The sequence below is a fragment of the Entelurus aequoreus genome, linkage group LG02 (assembly GCF_033978785.1).
Source record: "Entelurus aequoreus isolate RoL-2023_Sb linkage group LG02, RoL_Eaeq_v1.1, whole genome shotgun sequence".
Lineage (NCBI taxonomy): Eukaryota > Metazoa > Chordata > Actinopteri > Syngnathiformes > Syngnathidae > Entelurus > Entelurus aequoreus.
This window is the reverse complement of record NC_084732.1, coordinates 33491700-33515948: the sequence shown is the minus strand read 5'-3', so window position 1 is coordinate 33515948 and position 24249 is coordinate 33491700. Positions and strand designations below refer to the sequence as shown.

General features: G+C 38.2%; 1 protein-coding gene across 1 annotated transcript; it reads left to right on the top strand.

The window, feature by feature from the left end:
• The first annotated feature begins 2888 nt into the window (after nt 1-2888).
• LOC133632856 (nuclear receptor-binding protein-like) lies at nt 2889-24153 on the top strand. Its single transcript, XM_062025618.1, has 18 exons — nt 2889-3095; nt 3359-3729; nt 6939-7061; nt 7171-7272; nt 8545-8634; nt 9595-9635; nt 9713-9807; nt 9942-10025; nt 11308-11366; nt 11451-11549; nt 11686-11818; nt 11967-12057; nt 12171-12221; nt 15607-15742; nt 15832-15885; nt 15974-16037; nt 21492-21547; nt 23213-24153. The coding sequence occupies exons 2-18, from the start codon at nt 3499-3501 to the stop codon at nt 23270-23272; spliced, it is 1569 nt and encodes a 522-aa protein (XP_061881602.1). The 5' UTR covers nt 2889-3095; nt 3359-3498; the 3' UTR covers nt 23273-24153.
• The last annotated feature ends 96 nt before the right edge of the window (nt 24154-24249 follow it).

Sequence of the window (24249 nt, the reverse complement as noted above, 5' to 3'; positions counted from 1 at the left end):
TGCGGATGACTCTGCCTTGCTGGTATCCGGCAAGGACAAGTCACAGGTGGAGAAAATCCTCAGTGCTGAGCTCTGTAGAATTTGCACCTGGCTCGCTGACAACAAGCTATCCATACACTTGGGTAAAACAGAATCCATCCTGTTTGGGTCCCACATCAAACTTAAGAAAGTCAATGACTTCACCATAAAAGTAGGTGACATTGTTATCACCAGGAAAGATGAGGTCACCTACCTAGGTTCCATTCTAGAGGCTAACCTTTCCTGTGATAAAATGGCAACCAAGGTAATCAAAAAGGTTAACCAACGAGCGAGATTTCTCTACAGAATTTCCTCTCTGGTCAACAAAAGCACCTTGAGGATTCTGGCGGGAACTCTCGTTCAACCCTTTTTTGATTACGCATGCACCTCCTGGTACCCTAGCACCTCCAAAACCCTCAAATCTAAACTCCAAACATCTCAGAACAAGCTAGTCAGGTTACTTCTAGACCTCCACCCCAGATCCCACCTCACTCCTACCCACTTCTCTAAAGTGGGCTGGCTCAAGGTGGAGGACAGAGTTAAACAACTTGCACTGAGCCTAGTCTATAAAATCCGCTACACCTCCCTGATACCGAAGTACATGTCAAACTACTTCCTTAATGTAAATGACCGCCATAACCACAACACCAGGGGGAGCTCCACTAACCACGTTAAACCCAGATTCCGAACTAACAAAGGTCTTAACTCATTCTCTTTCTATGCCACATCAATGTGGAATGCGCTCCCAACAGGTATAAAAGAAAGGGCATCTCTATCCTCCTTCAAAACCGCAATAAAAGTTCACCTCCAGGCAGCTACAACCCTAAACTAACACCCTCCCCGGATTGCTAATAATCAAATGTAAACAATCAAATGCAGATACTTTTTCTTTTTCTTATGCCTTCTGATCTCTCTCTCTCTCTCTCTCTCTCTATGTCCACTACTTGATGTCCATATCCTCCCCCCGCCCCCTCCACACCCCTGATTGTAAATAATGTAAATAATTCAATGTGATTATCTTATGTGATGACTGTATTATGATGATAGTATATATGATAGTATATATCTGTATCATGAATCAATTTAAGTGGACCCCGACTTAAACAAGTTGAAAAACTTATTCGGGTGTTACCATTTAGTGGTCAATTGTACGGAATATGTACTTCACTGTGCAACCTACTAATAAAAGTCTCAATCAATCAATCAAACATTGTTAAGCTTCGCCAGGCTGGAAAGCATTAACCGTGTAGTTACAGGTCCATGGTTTAATAGTATTGTTGATTTTCTGTCTATCCTTCCAGTCAGGGGTTTATTTCTTTTGTTTCTATCTGCAGTTAAGCCCGATGCTATCACGTTAGCTCCGTAGCTAAAGTGCTTCGCCGATGTATTGTCGTGGAGATAAAAGTCACTGTGAATGTCCATTTCGCGTTCTCGACTCTCATTTTCAAGAGGATATAGTATCCGAGGTGGTTTAAAATACAAATCCGTGATCCACAATAGAAAAAGGAGAGAGTGTGGAATCCAATGAACCCTTGTACCTAAGTTACGGTCAGAGCGAAAAAAAGATATGTCCTGCATTGCACTCTAGTCCTTCACTCTCACGTATACCTCATCCACGAATCTTTCATCCTCGCTCAAATTAATGGGGTAATCGTCACTTTCTCGGTCCGAATCGCTCTCGCTGCTGGTGTAAACAATGGGGAAATGTGAGGAACCCTTCAACCTGTGACGTCACGCTACTTCCGGTACAGGCAAGGCTTTTTTATCAGCGACCAAAACTTTATCGTCGATGTTCTCTACTAAATCCTTTCAGCAAAAATATGGCAATATCGCGAAATGATCAGGTATGACTGTTAGGTTCAAACCCTGTTGACATCTATTTAAACAAGACAAAAGGCAAAGAATCAAACAGAGACAGAATTAAATTTGGATTCAATTGAGGAGATGCCATGTTGACACTGTACCCTCTACAGTGTCACCCATGCTCTCCCGAAGGAGGGTTTCGTCTCCTCTTTTATTTGAATATTCAATGTTCACGCACCAACACATGTCACAGCAGGAATGGGAAGTATGTAAAACAGTCACTGTCTTTGGTCACATTGAAGACAAAGAAGAGAATGTCTCGGCCCCGGCTCGTCCTGACTCCAGCCGGGGCAGGTCCCAGAGGACAATGGATAACACCTCTCGTCTCCTTCCATCGGATCCCGCGGCATCTTCCAAGACTTTTGCTTGGTACAACAAAGACATCTCTCATCTGCTCACAGGAAACCCAGAGAGCGGAAAGTTTTTTGATAACTTACAAACAATTATTCCAACAATGACACATAGAATGGATCTGCTATCCCCGTTTAAATAAAAACAGTTCATTTCAGTATTAAGAACCAACCAACAAGTGGCCATTGGGGAAGAAAACTATCTTGATTTGTAGTTCAAAGTACTCTGCTATTTACAGTTAGTTCACTAAGAAAAATGTTCATGAGAGTCTCTACGATGTTTTTTTTAAATTAGCGATGAGGTGGCGACTTGACCAGGGTGTACCCCGCCTTCCGCCCGATTGTAGCTGAGATAGGCTCCAGCGCCCCCCGCGACCCCGAAGGGAATAAGCGGTAGAAAATGGATGGATGGATAGTCTCCGTCTTTTTTGTATGTATTATTTTTATTTGTGATTTTTTGGGGTTTTTTTTTGCGTGTGTCTGCAAAGCCCTGCAATTCAAACAACACATTTACATTATATAACCACTTGATATTAAATATTTATTTATTTATAATATTTTTTTGTTTTTAAAAGTCAAACTTTATGTGGAAATTGTGATTTTCTGCGCTGGTCGAGCCCAGTGACGTCACCGCTGCGTCGTCTTTGCGCAAAGAGGCGCTCCTAAGTGCTGGCCGCCCCTCCCACTTTCTGCCTGCCTCCTGCCTGCCTGCCACAGAAGACTCGAAAAGCCACCAACAACCTATTTCATGACGAAGTAGTTGCTTCAATGTCTCTTTTTTCTTGCTTTTACTGCCCTTTCGTCGCCTTTCCCGTCAACATGTAACCCGAGACTGCTTCAGTGGCGTCGACTCTCGGCTACACGGTAACTTGTTGTGTGTGCTGCTAGCTAGCTAACTGTTTATTTACCTTTTAATTAGCTTGTTAGCCGAGAAAGTTAGCGAGCAAATGTGAAACAATGTCTTTATGTTTAAGCCAGAGACTTAACAAAAGGCCAGACAACCAATAGTTTGTGTTGTATTCAAGCAAAAACTTAAAACATTTGTTCTAAAAAGTAGTTTAAGAATAGTGCAAGACTTGTGATGACTGTGTGTATGTGTCTTCACTAACCTTGCTGTGTGTTTACAGCCTCCACAACCTCCAGTATAATAAAGACAGCCCTTCTGAGAAGATGGACGTGTGAGCTGCTCAAAGACACAGAAACCCAGGAAGAGGCCTCTGGTCACTCGCTCAGCTGAGAGGAGACAGTGCCACTTTAACAAGTTGACATGATTGCCGAGGCAGAAGGGAAAGGACCTCCAGCTGCGGAGTCCACAGCAGCACACATGTCTTCTTGTAACACCCAGCAGGTACAAAGTGGGGCGTCCGTGTCGTCCCCGCCTGGGGCCCCCTCGCAGCCCCATGTCTCCACCACCACTGAGGAGGATGACGAAAGTGAAGATGAGTCGGACATCCTGGAAGAGAGTCCGTGTGGACGTTGGCAGAAACGCAGAGAGGAGGTAAGATGTGTTTGTGTAACTATTCTGCTCCTAAACCGCTCCACAGACAAGGGTCAAAATTGTTGCACAATACTGTATGTCGCAAGTACCCCTACTGTGTGGTCTGTGTTATTAAGTTGTCTGACAAATACAACACATGCTCGTTGTGGCTTGTGCAGCCCTTTGAGACACTCGTGATTTAGGGTTATATAATTAAACTTTGATTGATTGATGCTCGTACTGTTACTCGACCCCAAAGTTTGATACCCAAGGACTTAAAATGTCTCACTCAGCTCAATGCACTAAGCAAAGCAAAACATTTATTGTAACTGTAGGACAGGGGCGACCAAACCTTTCCCTCCATGAGCCGCATACTGAAAATGAAAGAATTCGGGAGACCATGTAGTTATTATTGTTAAATTCGATATACCTCATTAACATTGAATTTTCTGAACTTGTCCAATGGCCATTACAAAATTAGCTGCGGGCCAAAAATGTCTCCAAGCTGCATTTTACTGCTTTCGGGTGTTTAGTCACAAAATTTGATTAGTCATTGAATATTTGTTTAATGATCACACAACTTTGACGATACCTCTATTACATGTACGGTATGCTAGCATGTCTTATTAAATAATTTGGACTGTAACATGTCCTAATATTTCCTTATATTTCCTCATCTAGTGACTGGACTTGTTATGTTTGGGGTAAGGTATTTATTAGAAGACAGTATTTACGTTAATATTTATTTTTATTGCATTTGTATTATTTTTGTCCACAAAAAACACACTTGATTAGAAATAATATAATAAACTATGATCATTTGTAATGTGATAGTCAAATTCTATTACCCGCTCTCTGTCCAACCTTATTCTAACTCCAAAGCCCTAATTCCTTTTATGTCATTGATGACTCTTTTTTCCTCTGAATTTTGAATCTAAAACTAAATGGTCAGCTTTACAGATGCCATGTCTGCTCTATATGTAGTGTTTTTGGAAACGGTTTTGATGCAACACATGGTGATAGCACCATTTCCTAAATTTTTTTCTTGAGGAGAGGAAATTAAGAGTTTATTGGGAGTTGTGGTGTTTATTTAGTATTAATCTACAGTATTAGAGCAGAGGAAATATATATATATTTACATGACAAAAAACCAAAAGTAAACGATAAGTATTTTTCGTCACATATTCCAAGCTTGATGTGAGCATTGTGCACCACTGTGGACTATCGCCATGACAACACAGACAAACCCTCTAAAGTTTTAACACTTAAGTATTTTATAGCAACAACAGGTTTCCAGGAGCACGTTTTCCATGCTGATATATTCTCATATATTATAACCGCGATGCTGACATCACCGTCACATCACCAGGTGAGGAAGCAGGGGTAAATTCAGGGTAACTGTAAAATCTTCATCAAGGTTAATGGAGATCAGAACAAAGTACTTGTTGACAAAGACATGAAGGACCTGAACAAAATATTTCAATTATTATATTTATTGTAATTTTTTTCTCACATCCAATACATACTGAAAACTCAAAATACAGTTTCTTTGGAACAAATTTCCAAGCTGGGGGGGAGTGGTCGTCAAATCAATGTTTCATTTCAAAAACCAGAAAAAGAAAAATGACGTGTCAAAGAGACGCCATGTTGTCTTTACAAAACCAAACACTTCAAGTTCCTCAGCAAAACAACTCAAGTCGAGATAGGGGGAAAAACCGGCACTGACTGATTTATTTGATGTATTATTTTTATTTTATTCTATTAACTATTCATTTTGTCCTTAAAAATCTCCAGACAATACCCTACAATGACAATGTTTTTTTTTTTTTTAATTGTAATTTTATTTTATTTTTTTTAAACTAAAATTTCACATGTACATAAGTATTCACAGCTTTTGCACAAAACTTTGTTGATGCACCTTTGGCAGCAATTACAGCCCCAAGTCTTTTTGAATACAATGCCACAAGCCTGGCACGCCTATTTTTGAGTAGTTTTGCCCATTGCTCTTTGCATCACCTCCCAAGCTCCATCAGATTGGATGGGGAGCTTTGGTTTTCATCCAGGATGTCTCTGTAAATTGCTGCATTCATCTTAGTCTAGTCAGGGAAGTGACAAAAAACCCGATGGTCACTCTATCAGAGCTACAGCTTTCCTCTTTGGAGAGAGAAGAACCTTCCAGAAGGACAATCATCTCTGCAGCAATCCACCAATCAGGCCTGGATGGTATAGTGGCCAGACCGAAGCCATTTCTTAGTAAAAGTTTGCCAAAATGCATGTGAAAGACTCTCAGACTATGCGAAACAAAATTCTCTGGTCTGATGAGACAAAGATTGAAGTATTGGCGTAAATGCCAGGCATCATGTTTGGCGGATACCATGCACCGCAGGCCAATACCATCCCTACAGTGAAGCATGGTGGTGGTAGCACCATGCTGTGAGGATGTTTTTCACCGTCAGGAACTGGGAGACTTGTCAGGATAGAGGGAAAGATGAATGCAGCAATGTACAGAGAAATCTGGATTTAAACCAACACTTCCCATCCAACCTGATGGAGATTGAGAGGTGCTGCAAAAAGGAATTGGCAAAGAGAAATGGGCGAAACTGCCCAAAGATAGTTGTGCCAAGCTTGTGGAATCGTATTCAAAAACAGTTAAGACTGTAATTGCTGCCTAGGGTGCATCAACAACGTTTTGAGCAAAGGCTGTGAGTAATTATGTACAAGTGACTTTTTTACATTTTAATTATTTGCAAAAAATAATTGTAAAACATTTCACATTGCCATTATCTGTAGAATTTTGAGGACAAAAAGGAATTTATTCTATTTTGTAATAAGGCTATAAAGTAACACATTTTTACAACACATTCCTTTCTTTGGAACATTACATTAACTGAACCTAAACATGTAAACAGTGATAGTGTGAATTAATTTGTAGTAAAATACATTGATAAGGAGTAGGACTAAATACTCATTTTCAGTCGGACATGTTGAATTGTGCAAATGTAACCACATGATGTTTCTCATTGTAACTTGTTAATAAACCTGTCAGAAAATATTCATAACCATAGTCATACGTGCAGGCAGAAATCAGTACATAATGTTACATTCTGTAATGTAATTACTTAAGTTAGTCGCGCTATAGTCAGCTGGAACAGGAAGCATTTGTAAACCACAACGTCTGTTCTTTTATTTGGTCATTGTCATTCCATACACTTACGATTTATTTGCTGTAGGTGAATCAACGTAATGTGCCTGGGATAGACACCGCCTACTTGGCCATGGACACTGAGGAAGGGGTAGAAGTAGTGTGGAATGAAGTAATGTTCTCAGAGAGGAAAAACTTCAAACTTTTGGAGGTGAGGCAAAGTTCATAGCAGAGAATCAACATGCTCTCCTTCTGTAGCAAACACAGCATCAGTTATGTGCATGCATCCTAATGGTTTTGTATGTGCATGGCATGTTCAGGAAAAGGTGAAAGCAGTATTTGACAACCTAATACATTTGGAGCATGCAAATATCGTCAAGTTCCACAAGTATTGGATTGACACCAAGGAGAACCGGGCACGGGTGAGATGTGTATTACGATTACAATAATTGCTAAGTTGAAAGAACATACAGTAATACCTCAACTTACGAGCTTAATAGGTTCTGTGACATAGCTTTTAGCTCAAAACACTTGAGTCTCAAATCAAAGTTGCCCATTGAAATGAATCAAAATCAATTTAATCGGTGGTTGGCCCCCTAAAACGGCACAAATCTACCATGTAGATGGATGTACATGCATTTTAAAAAGAAAAACAAACGTTTAGATAATATGTATTGTATGAACAACAATACAATATAATGTACGTGATACAAACAACTACAGTAATTTTATGAAGTAAATGTAATAGTTATGTACGGACATTTACCTTGGAGAGTGGAGTTCTACGGTATCTTCCCCCAGCTGCTTCTTCGTCAAACACACCATCAGCACCTTCTCCAAATTTTCATGGATGATATGCCGTTTAAATTTTATTTTAATGTCTTTAGCTGGTGTTAAACTCATTCTTTGTCAGTATGGAGCAGACTAGCATGATACGCTCCGATTGCTTCAAGTTTTTGATAATTATTTTATTTATTTAATATCATCCGCTTCTTAGCATTGGCCTTTATACTCACTTTCTTCATTTCCCATGGTTGGCAAACAAAGTTACCGGTATGTTGTTTTCTAGCCAGAAGCTAGAATAGAATAGAATGGACTTTATTGTCATTATATTTGCATATAATGAGATTAAGGACTCCAATTTAAGGTGCGGTAGTGGGAACAAATATGGGGTAAAAATAAATAAATAATAAAATAAAATAAATTACACAACAGGCAATAAAGAAAAAAACTAACAATTGAAATAAACAGACTACTATCCAATAAGAATAATAAGCAATCCTGTACAATATACAAAACACTATAGAAATACAAAATACTGTACAATATACAGAACAAGACAAGAGTACCGGAGTAATAAATAACAATCAGTGTCGGACGTATTGCACTCGAAGGGTAATATTGCTCAGTAGGGCATTAGAGTAGGATATTGTATAGGGGTGAATTATTATTATAAGTTAGATGTTAGTTAGATGTTATAAGTTAGAAGCTAATGCTAGCGTGTAAGACCAGATGTTTTGGGCGGATTTCACGGGAATCACAGCGACATGTTTGTAACTCAAAATTTTGCTTGCAACTTAATGCAAAACAATTAGCCAAGAAGACAGCTCTTATCTCAAAACACTCTTAAGTTGAGGTACCACTGTACTTGTGGTGGTGTTGTTTTTCCTAATTTTCTTCCTCTTCTTCCTCAGGTGATTTTTATCACTGAGTACATGTCATCAGGAAGTTTGAAGCAGTTCCTGAAAAAGACCAAAAAGAATCACAAGGCCATGAATGAAAAAGTAATAGCTGTCTGTAATTAGCTTGAAAAGCCAAAGCATGTACATAACATTGTTGGAGATTGAGGATTGTGTGTTGAACTTTTGGTAAAGGCCAAGAGTGGCACAAATGTTTGCAGTACACACTTCTGGTGCATCCAGGACTACTACACAAAGACTGGAATAAAAACCGGTTTGTATGCAGGAACACTGTACTGCATACGGTGTTATCTCAGTACAAGTATAGAGATATTTTTTTGGAGCCGTTAAGTGCTTTAAAGGCTGACTCTCAATGCAATTATTTTCTTTTCAAATACGATTTAAAGAGGCTGTTTGCAACTTGCTCACAGTTAAATTTTTCAAAGCAAAAAATATAACAACACCATTGGCTAGCTTATGTTACCATCAGTCGTTTAACAGCACACTTTTTTTTACAATTGTCTATATTTTTCAAATTTATGTAATAACACTTTTTACTGCTCCGAATAAAATTATTGATGTTTATGGCAGTCACTCACTCTGTCTTGTCCAAACATACATGCAGGTAGCACGTGCACAAATACTAAGAAAAAGTAAAAAGAGAAGAAAGGAACAATTTGCAGTCATCTTGTTGTTGAGATAGATTATACATTCAAAGACCGCTAAAGCTAACTATCCAAATCGCTGTCATTAGCTTACACCCAAAACTAATGCACGTATTACGTACGTACATAGTTACATCATTACGCCCTAGAAGCCATAAGAGCGCAGGATATATATTGCTTATAATACATTGGAAAGTTATCGCCCTCGAGGTATCTGTGCTTGTGTTGCAAACGGCCCCTTTAATAATAATGCAGCTAAAAACCATCAAAATCTATTTGAAATAGTATTAACATTTGACGTGTGTGCTGCAATGCTAGTGTTTAGGCACAGTTGATGCAAGGTGTTGTAATTTCCTTTCAGAACCACCTTTTTTTTTTATAAAGAGTGTTCCTTTTCTAGGCTTGGAAGAGATGGTGCACACAGATCCTGTCGGCTCTCAGGTTCGTTTCATGCTTATCCATTATCAATGTCGCATGCATGCAAATAATGTTTGTTGTTTTGTTTCTCTGTCGTGCAGTTATCTGCACTCCTGTAACCCGCCCATCATCCATGGCAACCTGACCTGTGACACCATTTTCATCCAGCACAATGGCCTCATTAAGATAGGATCAGGTAAAGAAACCACCATCCTTTCTTGATGTGTGTCTGTGTATACAAATTACTGGACACCAAACACAACACGAGCCACTATTTTTCAATTTGTACACATTTGACTTTTAGATTTTCTTTCTCCATTTGGTCTGCAGTGGCTCCAGATACTATCAACAACCATGTGAAAACCTGCCATGAAGAACAGAAGAACCTCCATTTCTTTGCACCAGAGTACGGAGGTAGAGAGCAATTTACAGTAACTATACCTTTTGGTAGTAATGCGGTACTATAAAGGCTTTATTTAGCAGTATTATTTCATTATATTCACAGTTGCAATGTATTTTAACCTGCTTGGATTTTTTATTTTACTGGATTATATGAAGTTAATCAGCACATATTACTCCTCTCACTGTGACTTAGGTTTCTGTCTAAATCCCACCTTTCTGTGTTGCCATTGACTGGCTTTCAGTTACTGTTTATGTACTATTGGAAATAGCTGTCATTAATGATAGTTTCTTTACTGATTGGCTGCGATGAATGCTGAGCCTTGCTAATTAATGTTACCTAAAGTTGTTTTGTAATTTAGCCGGTGAAATGTTAAAAAGAGATGTTTAAGATTATTTTGTATGTATCTACTGGAAATAGAACATTACAAATCATATAATTTCTATTTGAATTTATATAAAAGAACAATACTTTGAGAATTTTGAGAAAAAGTGCAACAGGTCAATGGAAAATCCAACTAAGGATTAGTTTCCTTTGTAATCTGTTGTCTTGTTAAAGGCCATCAGTGTATAAAGTCATATTTTAGATGTTACTGTTATTTGGTGTAAAACTAACGCAAAAATAGTGTAACGCAGTTCAGACACAGTAATATTGTAATGTAATAAGTAGTTCCAATTAAATTCAAATGACAAGATTTAGTCAAATTACCCAACACAGGTAGAACTAGTCATAGTGAATAGAAAAATCCAATAACATACAATACATATTAATATTTGTGCTCATAGATGATTATTTTTCTAAGTAAAAAATTGTTACACTTTCACATATTAGGCTTTCAAGGTAAGACAGCGGCAGGCCCAGCCTCTGAATGCACAGTCTTTCACAAACTAGGTTGCGTGGCGTATGCCTGTTTGTTTCTGAGCATGTTGCCAATATCATGTTTGTTGAAAAATGTTTTATACAACGTGGCTTGCTAGCCTGTTTAAAGTTTTAATGTAAGTGTGCAGCATCACTATTTTTGCTGATCAAACATTAAACTGCAGAAAAAAGTCAAAGGTGAGCCATGCAGTACTCAGGTGTGTAAATCGGACTCCAAAGGGGTCCGTACCTCACCAGTCATGAACTTCACTGCTAGTTTAGTGGACTACTATACAGCCACACATACTTCTTGTACCGCCTTCCACCCACAGGGGTTGCTACAGAGATGTTTTCAGTTAACTTGTACCCTGCTGCTAATCTACTGGATAAGGATGGAATTTGCCTCCCTCATTGTTATTCTTTGTTGTTTCTTTGAAGCTGTCGCTGACGTCACTACAGCTGTTGACATCTACTCGTTTGGCATGTGTGCCCTCGAGGTGAGAAGTAACCCACAACATAATAAGGAATGAGTTGTTTATAATTCCAAAACAATATGTTAAGACAGACAGTGTGTGTTGCAGATGGCTCTTTTGGAAATCCATGGAAATGGGGAGTCTTCGTATGTTTCTGAAGAGGCCGTCATCACTGCAATACAGCTGCTGGAGGATCCACTGCAGAGGGTAAACCCAAAGAAAACAAGACTAAAACATATGCTAACTCATTAAAAAAGACAGACTGACGGTTTGAAACTCTGAAGAATTGCAAGTCAAAAATATTGTTTGGCTTTGTGTGTGTGCATGTGTGCGTGTGTTTTAGGAGCTAATACAGACATGCCTGGAGTGTGACCCATGTACGAGGCCCACTGCTCGAGAGCTGCTTTTTAACCAGGCTCTGTTTGAAGTGCCACTACTGAAGCTACTGGCTGCTCACTGTATTGTCAGCCATCAATGTAAGCGTCTCACAAACACTAACAATAAAACTTCATAAAAGGTGTATTAACCGTGAAAGTAACATTTCAACATCATCAAGTGTACAACCACTGTTCACATGCAGACTGATATTTGCAGATTGTTTATTGATTGTTGCCAATTGTCCAGACATGATCCCTGAAAACGCCCTGGAAGAGATCACCAAAAACTTGGACCCCAACTTAGTCATAGCAGACAAGAAAGATGATGTCCAGCTCAAGTACGTAATCTCTCCATCTCTGTCATTGTCTTTTGATGTTTTTTTTTAATATGAGAATGGAAATTATATTTCTTATAATGTATTTCCCTTGTTTGTTGTTTTAATGTCTGTAGGCTCTCACAATTTCCAGCCTTGGAGCTTGATAAGTTCCTGGAAGATGTACGGTATGTCATTTTCTGATTAAAAAGAGGCACATCTCAACAAATCTAAATATTTTTGTAAGCCAATCATATTCAGTATAGAAGTTCAAAAATGGAAACTCTTAAATTCTATAGATTACTACACACTATGGTTGTCTTGAAACCAATACTTTGGTACCGATACCAAAATGTATATTGATACTTTTCGATACTTTTCAAAATAAAGGGCACCACAAAAAATGTCATTATTGGCTGCATTTTAACAGAAAATCTAACGATACATTAAACATACATTTTGTAATGCACTCAAAGGACAATTGTAGAATTAAAATTAGAAGGCATTAAACACACTGCACTGTGCTTATTGCACTCAAAGAACAATTTTCCATATTACATATAGTCTGCCGTAATCTAGGATTAGGTTAGAATAGAATAGAACGTTTATTTGACATTGTATTTAATGCTTCATGATTTATGTTTGCCACTCTTGGTCTGTGCTTAAGACTAATACAATCATTAATAAATACTCACAACACTACCCTGGCTATAAGACATGAAGCAGGTAAAACACACACTGTTAAAGACAATACACAAATTGTTGGAATTTGTTACAAAATTCTGTCATTTCACTCGCATTCGTTTGCGCTGCGTGGGCGGTTTGGACTGCGCTAATAATTGGCAACAAGCTAAGCAGCTGTGTGCGTATATGTGCACAGCAGCGGAGCTAGTTATCTACAGTATTACTTGTTGCTCTTTAAACTCCCTGTGCAGGTCAGAATGTTTGTTATTTAAAGGTGGAAATACTAATCGCTACCTGAATTGCCAGCTGAAACTGAACTTAACCTTTGGCGAGGCATGTTTTAAAGCAGAGCTTATAGCACTTCAGTGTTTAAAGCATAACCAAATTGTGGAGCCGCGTGGCTCGGTTGGTAGAGTGGCCGTGCCAGCAACTTGAGGGTTTCAGGTTCGATCCCGCTTCCACCATCCTAGTCACTGCCGTTGTGTCCTTGGGCAAGATACTTTACCCACCTGCTCCCAGGGCCACCAACAGTGGTTTAAATATAACTTAGATAATGGGTTTCGCTTTGTAAAGCATCTTGAGTCACTAGAGAAAAGCACTATATAAATATATAGTTCACTTCACTTTATCGTTTGTTTTGAAACCAAAATATCTCCATATTCCGCTTTGTGCACCTCTTCATTAACCCATAGAAATGCTGTTTTTTTCGCCTTTTTTCCTCTTCACACTGTTTCTGCTTGTATGCACTTTGTGTGCGCGTGCTGACACATTTTACATGCACTTCGGCATAGCAACGTCACCGCCACACGGCAGCATGCGGATGGAAAACAAGTACCGGTACTGGTATTTTTCAAAGGCAGTATGGTATCGTTTTCAATTCATTAGTATCGCGGTAGTTTATTTGTACTGGTATACCATACAACCCTACTACACACAGAGTGAAATATTTTCAGAAAATATTTCTTAATCATTTTGATAGTTATAGTTAGAACCATTTTTAATTAGTTAAGTCGTGTAAACTAGTAGTTCACACTTTAATCCGAAAAATGTAACTAAAAAAACTTCCTGGGTCTTTAATTGGTTACTTTGTCCTAATTAAACTTCTGACACGATATCAAATACATTTTAACATTCAAATTGAGGGGTGACTGTATTGTTACAACATTTTGCTCACAAAATATGTGATTGTCCAATTTTTCCACATGAGGGCAGCAATGACCTAGTCTGTGCTTTCCTTTTCTTTTTTATCTCGCAACCGTGTTTGTAGTATATGTCATTCAATTGTATTACCGGTACGAATCCATATTGGTTTTGTATGTATTGCTGTTCTTCTGCCAATTCATCACTACTAGTTTGCCTTATTCCTTATTCAGTATCTGTCATAATTATGAACATTTTTCTACATTTAAAACACTTCCCCTGGTCTACATCATCCATCCATCCATTTTCTACATCAGTGGTTCTCAAACTTTTTTTCACCAAGTGCCACTTCAAAAAACACTTGGCTCTCCAACTACTACCATAATGACCAACAATAAATTACAGAACCGTAGTAGGCCTAAATATTCATTAAAAACAAGGCAGAGGTTTATTTAGCAAGTATATTTGATATTTTTGGCCACTGTAACATTACACAGTTTGAACAGTAACACTGTTTGAAAATTTAATTGATCAATTGGCTTACCACTAGGGGTTAGGGTGGAACAGGGGTTAGTGCATGTGCCTCACAATACGAAGGTCCTGAGTAGTCCTGAGTTCAATCCCGGGCTCGGGATCTTTCTGTGTGGAGTTTGCATGTTCTCCCCGTGACTGCGTGGGTTCCCTCCGGGTACTCCGGCTTCCTCCCACCGCCAAAAACATGCACCTGGGAATAGGTTGATTGGCAATGCTAAAATTGGCCCTAGTGTGTGAATGTGAGTGTGAATGTTGTCTGTCTATCTGTGTTGGCCCTGTGATGAGGTGGCGACTTGTCCAGGGTGTACCCCGCCTTCCGCCCGAATGCAGCTGAGATAGGCTCCAGCACCCTCCGCGACTCCAAAAAGGACAAGCGGTAGAAAATGGATGGATGATGGATGGCTTACCACTAGATGAAGCCTGCGCACCACTAGTGGTACGCATACCAGAGTTTGAGAATCACTGGTCTACATAACAAGTACCGGTAATGGTAGTTCTTTGGTCAAAATTGTGCAGATTTTTTTCTGCAGACCATCTTCACGCCGCTTTCTGACTTTCTCTTCAGAAGCCGCCTTTGACTGTGTCTTCTCCCTGTCAGCCATGTTGTAGTTTTTAGCGCTTCCATATCAAGTTTACTGACAGATATAAGTTAGAACTATACACTACTTTTTATTAGAAATGACAACATCATGATTTAAGCATGTATGTGCTCGAACAAGTCAGTCTGCCCCACAAGAAGGGGATAGAGAAAAATAAGAAAGTTATTGACTACAACTTTGGACTGAGTTAAAATAGTGGACTCGTGCAACGCTTTTCGGTCAAAACCTCTACCATATTTGAAGATATCTGCCCCTGTAACTAAGGCAAAATACATCACAATCGACTCAAATTCCAAACTGTGCATTTGTAGCAAGTGTGGAAGAATGCAAGATTGTTTTATAAGTATCTCTTTCATGCCTTTATGGTTTGATTTTAAAAATTTAGTGACGAATGGTGATCACAAATACACAAAAACAGGTACCAACAGGTAAGAAAAGTTGGGTTTGCATAATAGGACCCCTTTAAATTATGTTTTGTGGATCAGAGATATTTTAAGATTTTAGTTTTAATTGCCTTATTGTGGGATGAACATAAAGACTTCTTCTATCTTAATCTATAGCAACCATCGGCTATGTTTTTCCTCATCTTTCCTTTGTCTCCCCCTCTGTCAATTAGAAACGGTATTTATCCCATGACGGCATTCGGGCTTCCCTCTCCAAAGCAGCTCCAACAGGAGAATGTTCAATCCCCAGTTGTCATTCCTTTGGTCAAGTCCCCCACACCTGAGCCTGCAGAACTGGAGACACGGCGGGTGTGTATGATATAGTTCTACATTATACATACATACATAAATACATTATACATAAAGAATATTCAGCTTCCCATCTGTCTCTCCTGTAGGTCATCCAGATGCAGTGTAATGTTGACCTCCTTGAGGAGGGAGACAAATATCATGTAAGTCCACATACACCATTTCACCTGTAGTTTACTTCGATGTCATTAACCAGCCAGTTATCAAATGTGTGTGCTTGTCTTTGTTTAGCTGACGTTGCTGCTGAAGCTGGAGGATAAGTTAAACCGACATCTAAGCTGTGACATGTTACCTCGTAAGCTCAACTTCTCTACGTCACCAATTTAAACATATAAAAATAAAAAATACAACATTTTATATAAACGTAATGGTGGTAAGGAATTTTAGATATAACCTATATTAGTGGGCCAAAGTGTTATACAGGTGGTCCTCGTTCTAATAATAATAATGGATTAGATGTATATAGCGTTTCTCTCTAATGACTTAAAGCGCATGACACTGAAAACCCATCATTCTTTCACTCAAACTTTAACGAGTTCCGTTTCTAAGACTGATGTACGTTGAGTTTTAGTCTAGGTCGGAACTTAGAAGTAAACTATACCTAATGCTACAGAGGGTTGGTCTTGAACTGGATAAGAAGCTACTTAACCAACAGAAAGCAATACGTAAAGCTAGACAAAGACACGTTTACAGCGCTAAATATATCTTGCGCCGTACCCTAGGCATTAATATTGGGACCAAAACTGTTCAATTTCTATATAAACTACATTTGTAAAGTTAAGTAGGACTTAAAGTTAGTATTATTTGCAGATGACACAACAGTGTTTTGTTAAGGAGCGAACACACCGAAACTAATACAAATAATACCAGAAGAAATGAACAAATTAAAGAGATGGTTTGACAATTCAGACTATCTTCGAATCTCAGTAAAACTAAAATAATTCTATACGATAACAGCAGAAGAGAAAGTCAAACACAAATACAAATAGATGGAGTAGACCTTAAATAGTATGAGGAACCAGATTTTTGGTATAAGAATCAATCAATCAATCAATCAATGTTTATTTATATAGCCCTAAATCACAAGTGTCTCAAAGGGCTGTACAAGCCACAACGACATCCTCGGTACAGAGCCCACATATGGGCAAGGAAAACTCACCCCAGTGGGACGTCAATGTGAATGACTATGAGAAACCTTGGAGAGGACCGCATATGTGGGTAACCCCCCAACCCTGAGGGGGGGGATAGAATAGTTAGAATAGATAATGATTGAAAATCGAAACCTCATATAAAAAATATACAACATAAGGTGGCAAGAAATGCGTCAATAATTAAAAAAGGTAAATATGTTCGGGACCAAAAATCACTCCATATTCTCTACTGTTCGTGAGTGTTACCATATACGAGTTATCGTGTAAAAATATGGGAAAATAACTATAAAAGTGCACTTCATTCACTAACCGTGTCACAAAAAAGGTCAGTTAGAATATTACATAATGTTGGATATAGAGAACACTTAGACCGTTTATTTATTTAATCTAAAATATTAAAATTAAATGATTTGGTGCATTTGGAAACAGCTACAATTATGAACAAAACAAATTATAACTTGCTACCCAAAAATGTATAACAATTATTCTCAACAAAAGTAGAGAAATATAACCCTAGGGTAAAATTAAATATAAAACATTTGTATGGACGTAGAACACTTATGACCTTTGGTATGACAGTATTTGGAATTAAATTATGGAATGGGTTAAAGCAAAGAAGTCAAACAAAGGATATAGGATCCAGTTTATGGAACTGTTCAAACTCAAAGTATTTACCAAGTACAAAAAAGAACAATCCTGATAAACATTCAACATTTTTGTGAAAAAATACATAATCATATTCATCTCATTATGTGAATTAAAACTTATTTAACTATTTATATATAAGAACGTTGTTATTTATCATTTATGGATTTAAAATGTGAACAGAAAGTGAACACTTGTGTCAGGAATTGGTATACAAATGTAAAAGGGGTTGGATTAAATCAACTCTGTTTTCTTCCTACTACTTTTCGAACATGTGATGTCATTTTGTAACTGTATGAATGTTCAAAATAAACTCAAAACCTAAATTATGCATTGAATAATTTCCCCTGTGGATCATTAGAAAAATTTCCCTTGTGGATCATTAAAGTTTGTCTAAGTCTAAGTCTATAAAGCTTCACCTAAGTCGGACTGTACACAGAAGGACACAGAAAATCCCCCATTTATACCCTTGCTTGCCTTGCAGACTGAAAGGGGCGTTGCAAGGGAGGGACAGGCTAATTCAAGTCTTAATAATGAGATGACTACGCTGCTTACCGGTAGTTATCACTGTCCATTTCATTGTGATGCGTATTTCTAGTCTTGTCATCCTTGTCCGAACAGAAGGGTGACACGGCAGTGTAGCTGGATCAAAAGAGATGTCGAAGACGCTTTACTGAACCAAAAGTTGCTTTATTACAAGCGAGTGTCATTATCAGTGTTGGGACTAACGCGTTACTGTAACGCCGTTAGTTTCGGCAGTAACTAGTAATCTAACGCGTTATTTTTTATATTCTGTAACTCAGTTACCGTTACTACATGATGCGTTACTGCGTTATTTTACGTTATTTTTTATGTAATATCGGCTAGAAACAGAAGATCTGAGTGTGTTTTATTGTAGCGCTGCGGTGGAAAAGAAGAGGCGTGCTTTCTGTGGGTGGGGGCGGAGGGGGCTCCCATACCGTAGTTGAGGGGCACAGGGAAGACGTTCCTCCAGGGCCTATGTACTTCGGGGCTAACAACCTTCACTTTACCCGGAAGTGGGTCTTTACAGCTGAGGGTCGGCGGTTTGTTGCAACTTTGTGACTTTATTGGACGCAGCCATCCACCAAGCTAGAGCACCTGCACGCACTCACTGTCGCCGTTCCCTCACCTCTCTCGCCCACTCACTCACTGACGTCACTCACCTCACATGCTGTCATATCTTAAAGGGCCACACACACACACACACGTACGCTACTCTCATAACAACTAACAAGACATCATGGCGAAGCCAGAAGTCGAGTTTTTTTTAACATGGAGACATTCTCAATACTTTTCTTTTGTCGAGCACAAAGAAAATAACATTTTAGTTAAATGTAAGTTGTGTCTTGGATCAAATATCCTATCTACTTAAAGTTAAAGTGCCATTATGTTGCAGCTATTTAAAATAGTTTTGTCAATTTGTTCTGGCCTGAAATAAATTGGCCCTTTGAAACATATCTTTGTCTTTGTGTGTTGTATGCAGACCACATTGCTTAGCAGAGTTCAGTGATGCAAATGCATGTCAAGTTGATCAACACATTGTATTATTCTCCAGTGCAATAACAGTACTGAAATGAAGGCTAAAAGGGCATTAATGGGAGCCTTAAAAAAAAGGGGGGGGAAAAAAGTAACTATATAGTTACTTTTTACAGTAACGCATTACTTTTTGGTGTAAGTAACAGAGTTAGTAACTAGTAACTGTAACTAGTTACTGGTTTTCAGTAACTAACCCAACACTGGTCATTATACAGGACTGCAGTTCCTGGAGGCGGTTAGGTCAAAAATGAGGCACTCCTAACTTGGAGAAGCCAAACCATCCGCTTTTATATTCCTACTTCCTGTTCGTGTGTGTGTGCTGGGTCAGGAGAGCGCATCCTGACCATAAAGGGGATGTTTGTGTGTAAGTGACTGGAAAACAGATGCCAGTCGTAACTTAGATGTTGACATTAAGCTAAACATGTAGTCTCTTTTCACGGATAGGGCCATCGCTTTTGCATACCGAGGTCCTATTTTATCGCCTTTTCTTTTGTGAGAACTAATCCAATCCACACACAAATGTCAATACAAAAAGGCCCTATGTTATTATGTACCAAAACGTATATACCTACCATTTAAACTGGTGTTTTGCTTTCTCCAAGATGAATATAAACATTCACCATATGCAAAACATAATATGAGTTAATTAATTCATTTCAATAGAAGCAGATATTTTCGATGTTCATCTTTGACGATGGCCGCAACATTTGAGCTACATGTAGCGGGCATGTGGCCAATATTGATTGGCGTGTCGCCACTTTATGAAAATCCAACAATGTTTAATTACACCTGACTTATTACTTTCACTTCCCTTTACCTCGGTTTTTTTTTGTTTTGGTCCAGCTACTTAGGCACTTTCTTTTACTCTGACGCACTGCCATCAGAAGAGTTTGCCTCACACTTAGGAGACATAATTATGGGGAAAAAGTTAACTTGTCTTGTGTGCAGGGGAATAGTTATATTTTTCTTTTTGATTATTAATATTGTATGAGTACATAACCATGAAACCCGAGGACCGCCTATAATTGCTAGTGGTGATGATGGCTAGTTTTGACAGCCTGAAATAACAGCATTGCTAATTCAATAATGCTTCCCCAGCGTTAATATTCAGGATCTCTCCATATGTGTGCTGTGAGGCATGTGTGAAAGTGAGCGTGGGATGCCTGACAGAGCGTGTGACTATTTTTAGCAGAGACAGCCTCATAAAAACCTTGCACTTTACTTTTCAACAGATTATATGCTGGAAAGATAGTTTCTTGTCTTCACCCTAAGTCTTTTTAATGCTTTAAAAGCCCAAATCGAGCACATCTGTTTCTAACATGATTAGTAGAAGCAAGGATTCTCCTTTTAGACGCCATGTGGAATGGAAATGAGAGAATTAATGTACAACCTGGCAGTGTCAATGGTCAGAATAATAAGTGCAGTGGGGTGTATTGTGTAGTTTTACATACACCCACATTCCCACACATGAGTGGGACATGTTGAAGGTGTGTGGTGCACTCGGCCAGCTGACAGCTGTCACCTCTTGTGTCAAAATCTGTCCCTCTATTGACAGCTTGCAGTTTCCTTGGTGTCAATGCCAGATTTGGACACTTAATTTGTTCTTGTTCATTTCTCACATTGCACATACTTGCAGTGCAGTGAACTCCACACCGTTTTTAATAACCAACGCATTCCTCTTTAACAATGTCACGGGGCAACAAGCTATATAAATATGTAAATGTAATCGCAACAATGCCTTTGCGAAATTCTTCATCGTGAAGGCCATACATCCATCAATTTTCTGTTATGTTTATCTTCCCCCAAAACTTAAAAAAAAATCCTAGAAATACTCATAAAAGTGCTGATGTATTTGAATAAAAAAAACAAAAAGTTTTATATGAATTGATTAGTATTTTTATCATAAGAAGTAATATGTATTATTGATTAATCCCTGGTGGTGTAATGGTACACACTTCAGCCTTTCCTGGTAGCATGGTCCGATTCAGGAAGAGCATCTGACATAAAACACCTTCATTGCAATTGACTTGTTATGGCGACCCCTACCAGAGGAAAAAAATATGCAAATAATGACCAAAAAAAACAAGTGCAGCTGGTATAGGCTCCAGACCCCCTGCCCCATACATGGATCTGTATATAAATAGGTAATCTCTGAAAATGAGAAAAGTTCTCAAAAAAAGGAATCAAATGTTTGTTTTAATATCATTACATTTAAGTCACATTTAAATAGGCATTGATATTGACATATATTGTCAAGTGTTAAGTGTTAAAAAATGCTATAATTGGGACTTTTGGTATCACTAAAGATTACATTAGATATGTATTCTGTTTTAAATCAGCACCTGTGTATGCTTACAACTAGGATTATGAATGTGAAGTTCATTTTTGTGTTGCAGATGAAAATCTTCAAGAGTTAGCTGAAGAGTTGGTGCAACTGGGCTTCATCAGTGAGGTGCGTACCTTGTGTGTGTGTGTGTGGGTGTGTGTGTGTGTGTGTGTGTGTCTGTGTGTGTGTGTGTGTGTGTGTGTGTGCGTGCGTGTGTGTGTAGGTGTGTATATGGTGATACTGTCAGTAAGTATGACTCCTCACTCTCCTGTATGCCTTCGAGCACATTCACACGTTCCCTTTGTACTCCCACTCACTCACCATCCACTCACACTAATGTATCGGCTTTGCAGCTCACTGTGGGCGAGAGTGGATCAACTACATGTTTCCATAAAGCAGTGCAGTTAGGTTTGCTTATATTCTGTTGAATTTTCAGTGTCAAAATACCTATTTTTTGGCTTCAGACAGAGTAATGTTAGATGTAAAGTGGAAAAGACGCGTTATCCACCTTTTCTCAAAGCAGCTTTAATCCACAACAAAACACATCGCTACGAAGAGGTCCTCCATGTTGCAAGTTATATTGAGATTTTTAGAATAAATTGGTAATATTTTAAGAAAGTATACATTACTGAAAATACTGTATTACACCAGCTGTATTTTCAGTCAAGTGTAACTTAATAATTAGGCGTCACGGCCTGACTGAACAATGAAATGGAATGTACTGTATTTGGCTGACATGACACACTGTGTCCACCTCATAAATATATATTAAAAAAAGGGGTGTCCAAACTTCTCCCACTGAAGACCGCATACAGATAAATTAAAGGATACATTTTGTGTATCAAATATGCTAAATCTAATGTGAATATATTACTAAGCTATTTGAACAAAACATACATATAGCCGCTTTATGTTGTAGGTTAAAAGCCAAATTAGTATAATATCTAATATATCTTATTAATATTTTTTTTTTACAATATGCCATGGGCCAAAAAGCTGCAGGCCGACCATGGCACTTGGACAACCCTGGTTTAGTTGATCAAACAAAGCCGACAAAAAAAGATTTCAATTTTAGTATTTCATTCTTTGCTAATCCTTTATTGAATTGTGACATATACATTAATGCTCAAAATAATGCCACTTAATCTTCCTAAAATGAGTTTTATTCTTGTAATATTACAACTTTTTTCTTGTGATGGTACATTTTTTACTGTTAAAATTGACACCGTTTGTTGTAATTTAGCAGTACAACATGGTAGAAATTATTGCTGTTAAGACAAGAATTGTTTATTAATCATGCATAATCACAGGTCATTACTCGCGTGCATAATTTAGATTAACTTCAAAACACAAATTCATATTTATCATCAGAATGTCATGCAAGAAATTGTATTTAAAAGTTTTACTCGAATGCCTGTTATTTATTTGCTCAAACGTACCAGTCATCGAAAGATCGGTCAAGGTTTATTTTGAAGTGAAATTTACCATTCAGCGTCTCCTCACTCATCTTTGCACTGGCATATGCATTGATCTGATCAGTGACCATAAAGCAACCTCCAGGCTCCAGGTAACCATCCACGGTTAAGGTAAAGGAGCATGTATGGTCAAAATAAGTTCTGTGATTAATCTGCGCATATACATGATTAATGCAATTTTTTTTGTATTAATCACATGAGCTATTTCCAACAGTCCTAGTAAAATTATAATTCATTAATCAATTCAAATATTATTTCTATTTTTCAAGTGTTTTTTTGTTATTTTTAAGGTTAAGTTTGTGTGTTCTCTGTGCAGATGGACCTCAACAAAATAGCCACTCTCCTTCAAGAAACCTTCAGCCAAGCTCTGACTTAACTAAATACTCCAAAAACAATGTCTGTTACATTTTCCCTTTAAGCATTCAACATGCTGGACTTCTCATTTTTTTGTTACTGAATCTTCAATTGAATGTGACCAAACCAGACTGTTACATCAGAGATGAAAACTTCACAAGTGCATTTAGAATAGAGTGTAAATAAGAACTTTTGCCATGCAGTGGGAGGATCTACACACACACCAAAAATTATCGGCTGTGCCTTTTGTATGCACGAGTCCACACTTTTGACTTGACTGTTACAGTAGACGTCTACATGATGACAGCACATTCCCAGCATGAAATGGTTTGTATGATACGGAAGCCTTTGGAACAAGAGTACAAGTTGTGTGGTGACAATCTTGCCAAGTATCTCTGTGGAAATGTTACTTTTGAGGGACTGTGAAATCAGTGATTATTTTTTGTTTCTCCACTTTAAAATCTCTTATCTCAGTTCAACTGCTTTTAACTAAAAAATAAGTGTGCCTTTCAACATCCATTAACCATCTGTACGAGTGTCAATTGTTTTTATTTATGTTACCGATACTGTATACTTTCTTTGTTCTCACCATCATAGTATCTGAGCCACTTTGCAAACATCACTTCTATTTTTGCATTCATTTCACTCTTAAGTTAGATCCAAGTGTTGCTGTGACATTGTGCCTTAGAGCGTGACAGACACACAATGTTATTATAAGTTATCTATCTCTGTGTTATGGTGGTGTTGAAACAGGTTATTGTTTATTTTCCCTCCAAAGGCTGTATTTGGGATCTGTAATTGTCACGAATTATGTTTTTTTGTTTTTTTTTAGAATGTGCAGCTGCTCTTTGAAATGTGTGAAAATGGACGTTAATAAAGGCGGGAAAACGGCCTTTTATTCAATCCCCGCCTGTTATGCTTTCTTTGGACAGCAGCACAATGTTCAATGCCAGAACACTATCAAACATTCTGTATTGTCAAGGGAACGCTCACCTTCGG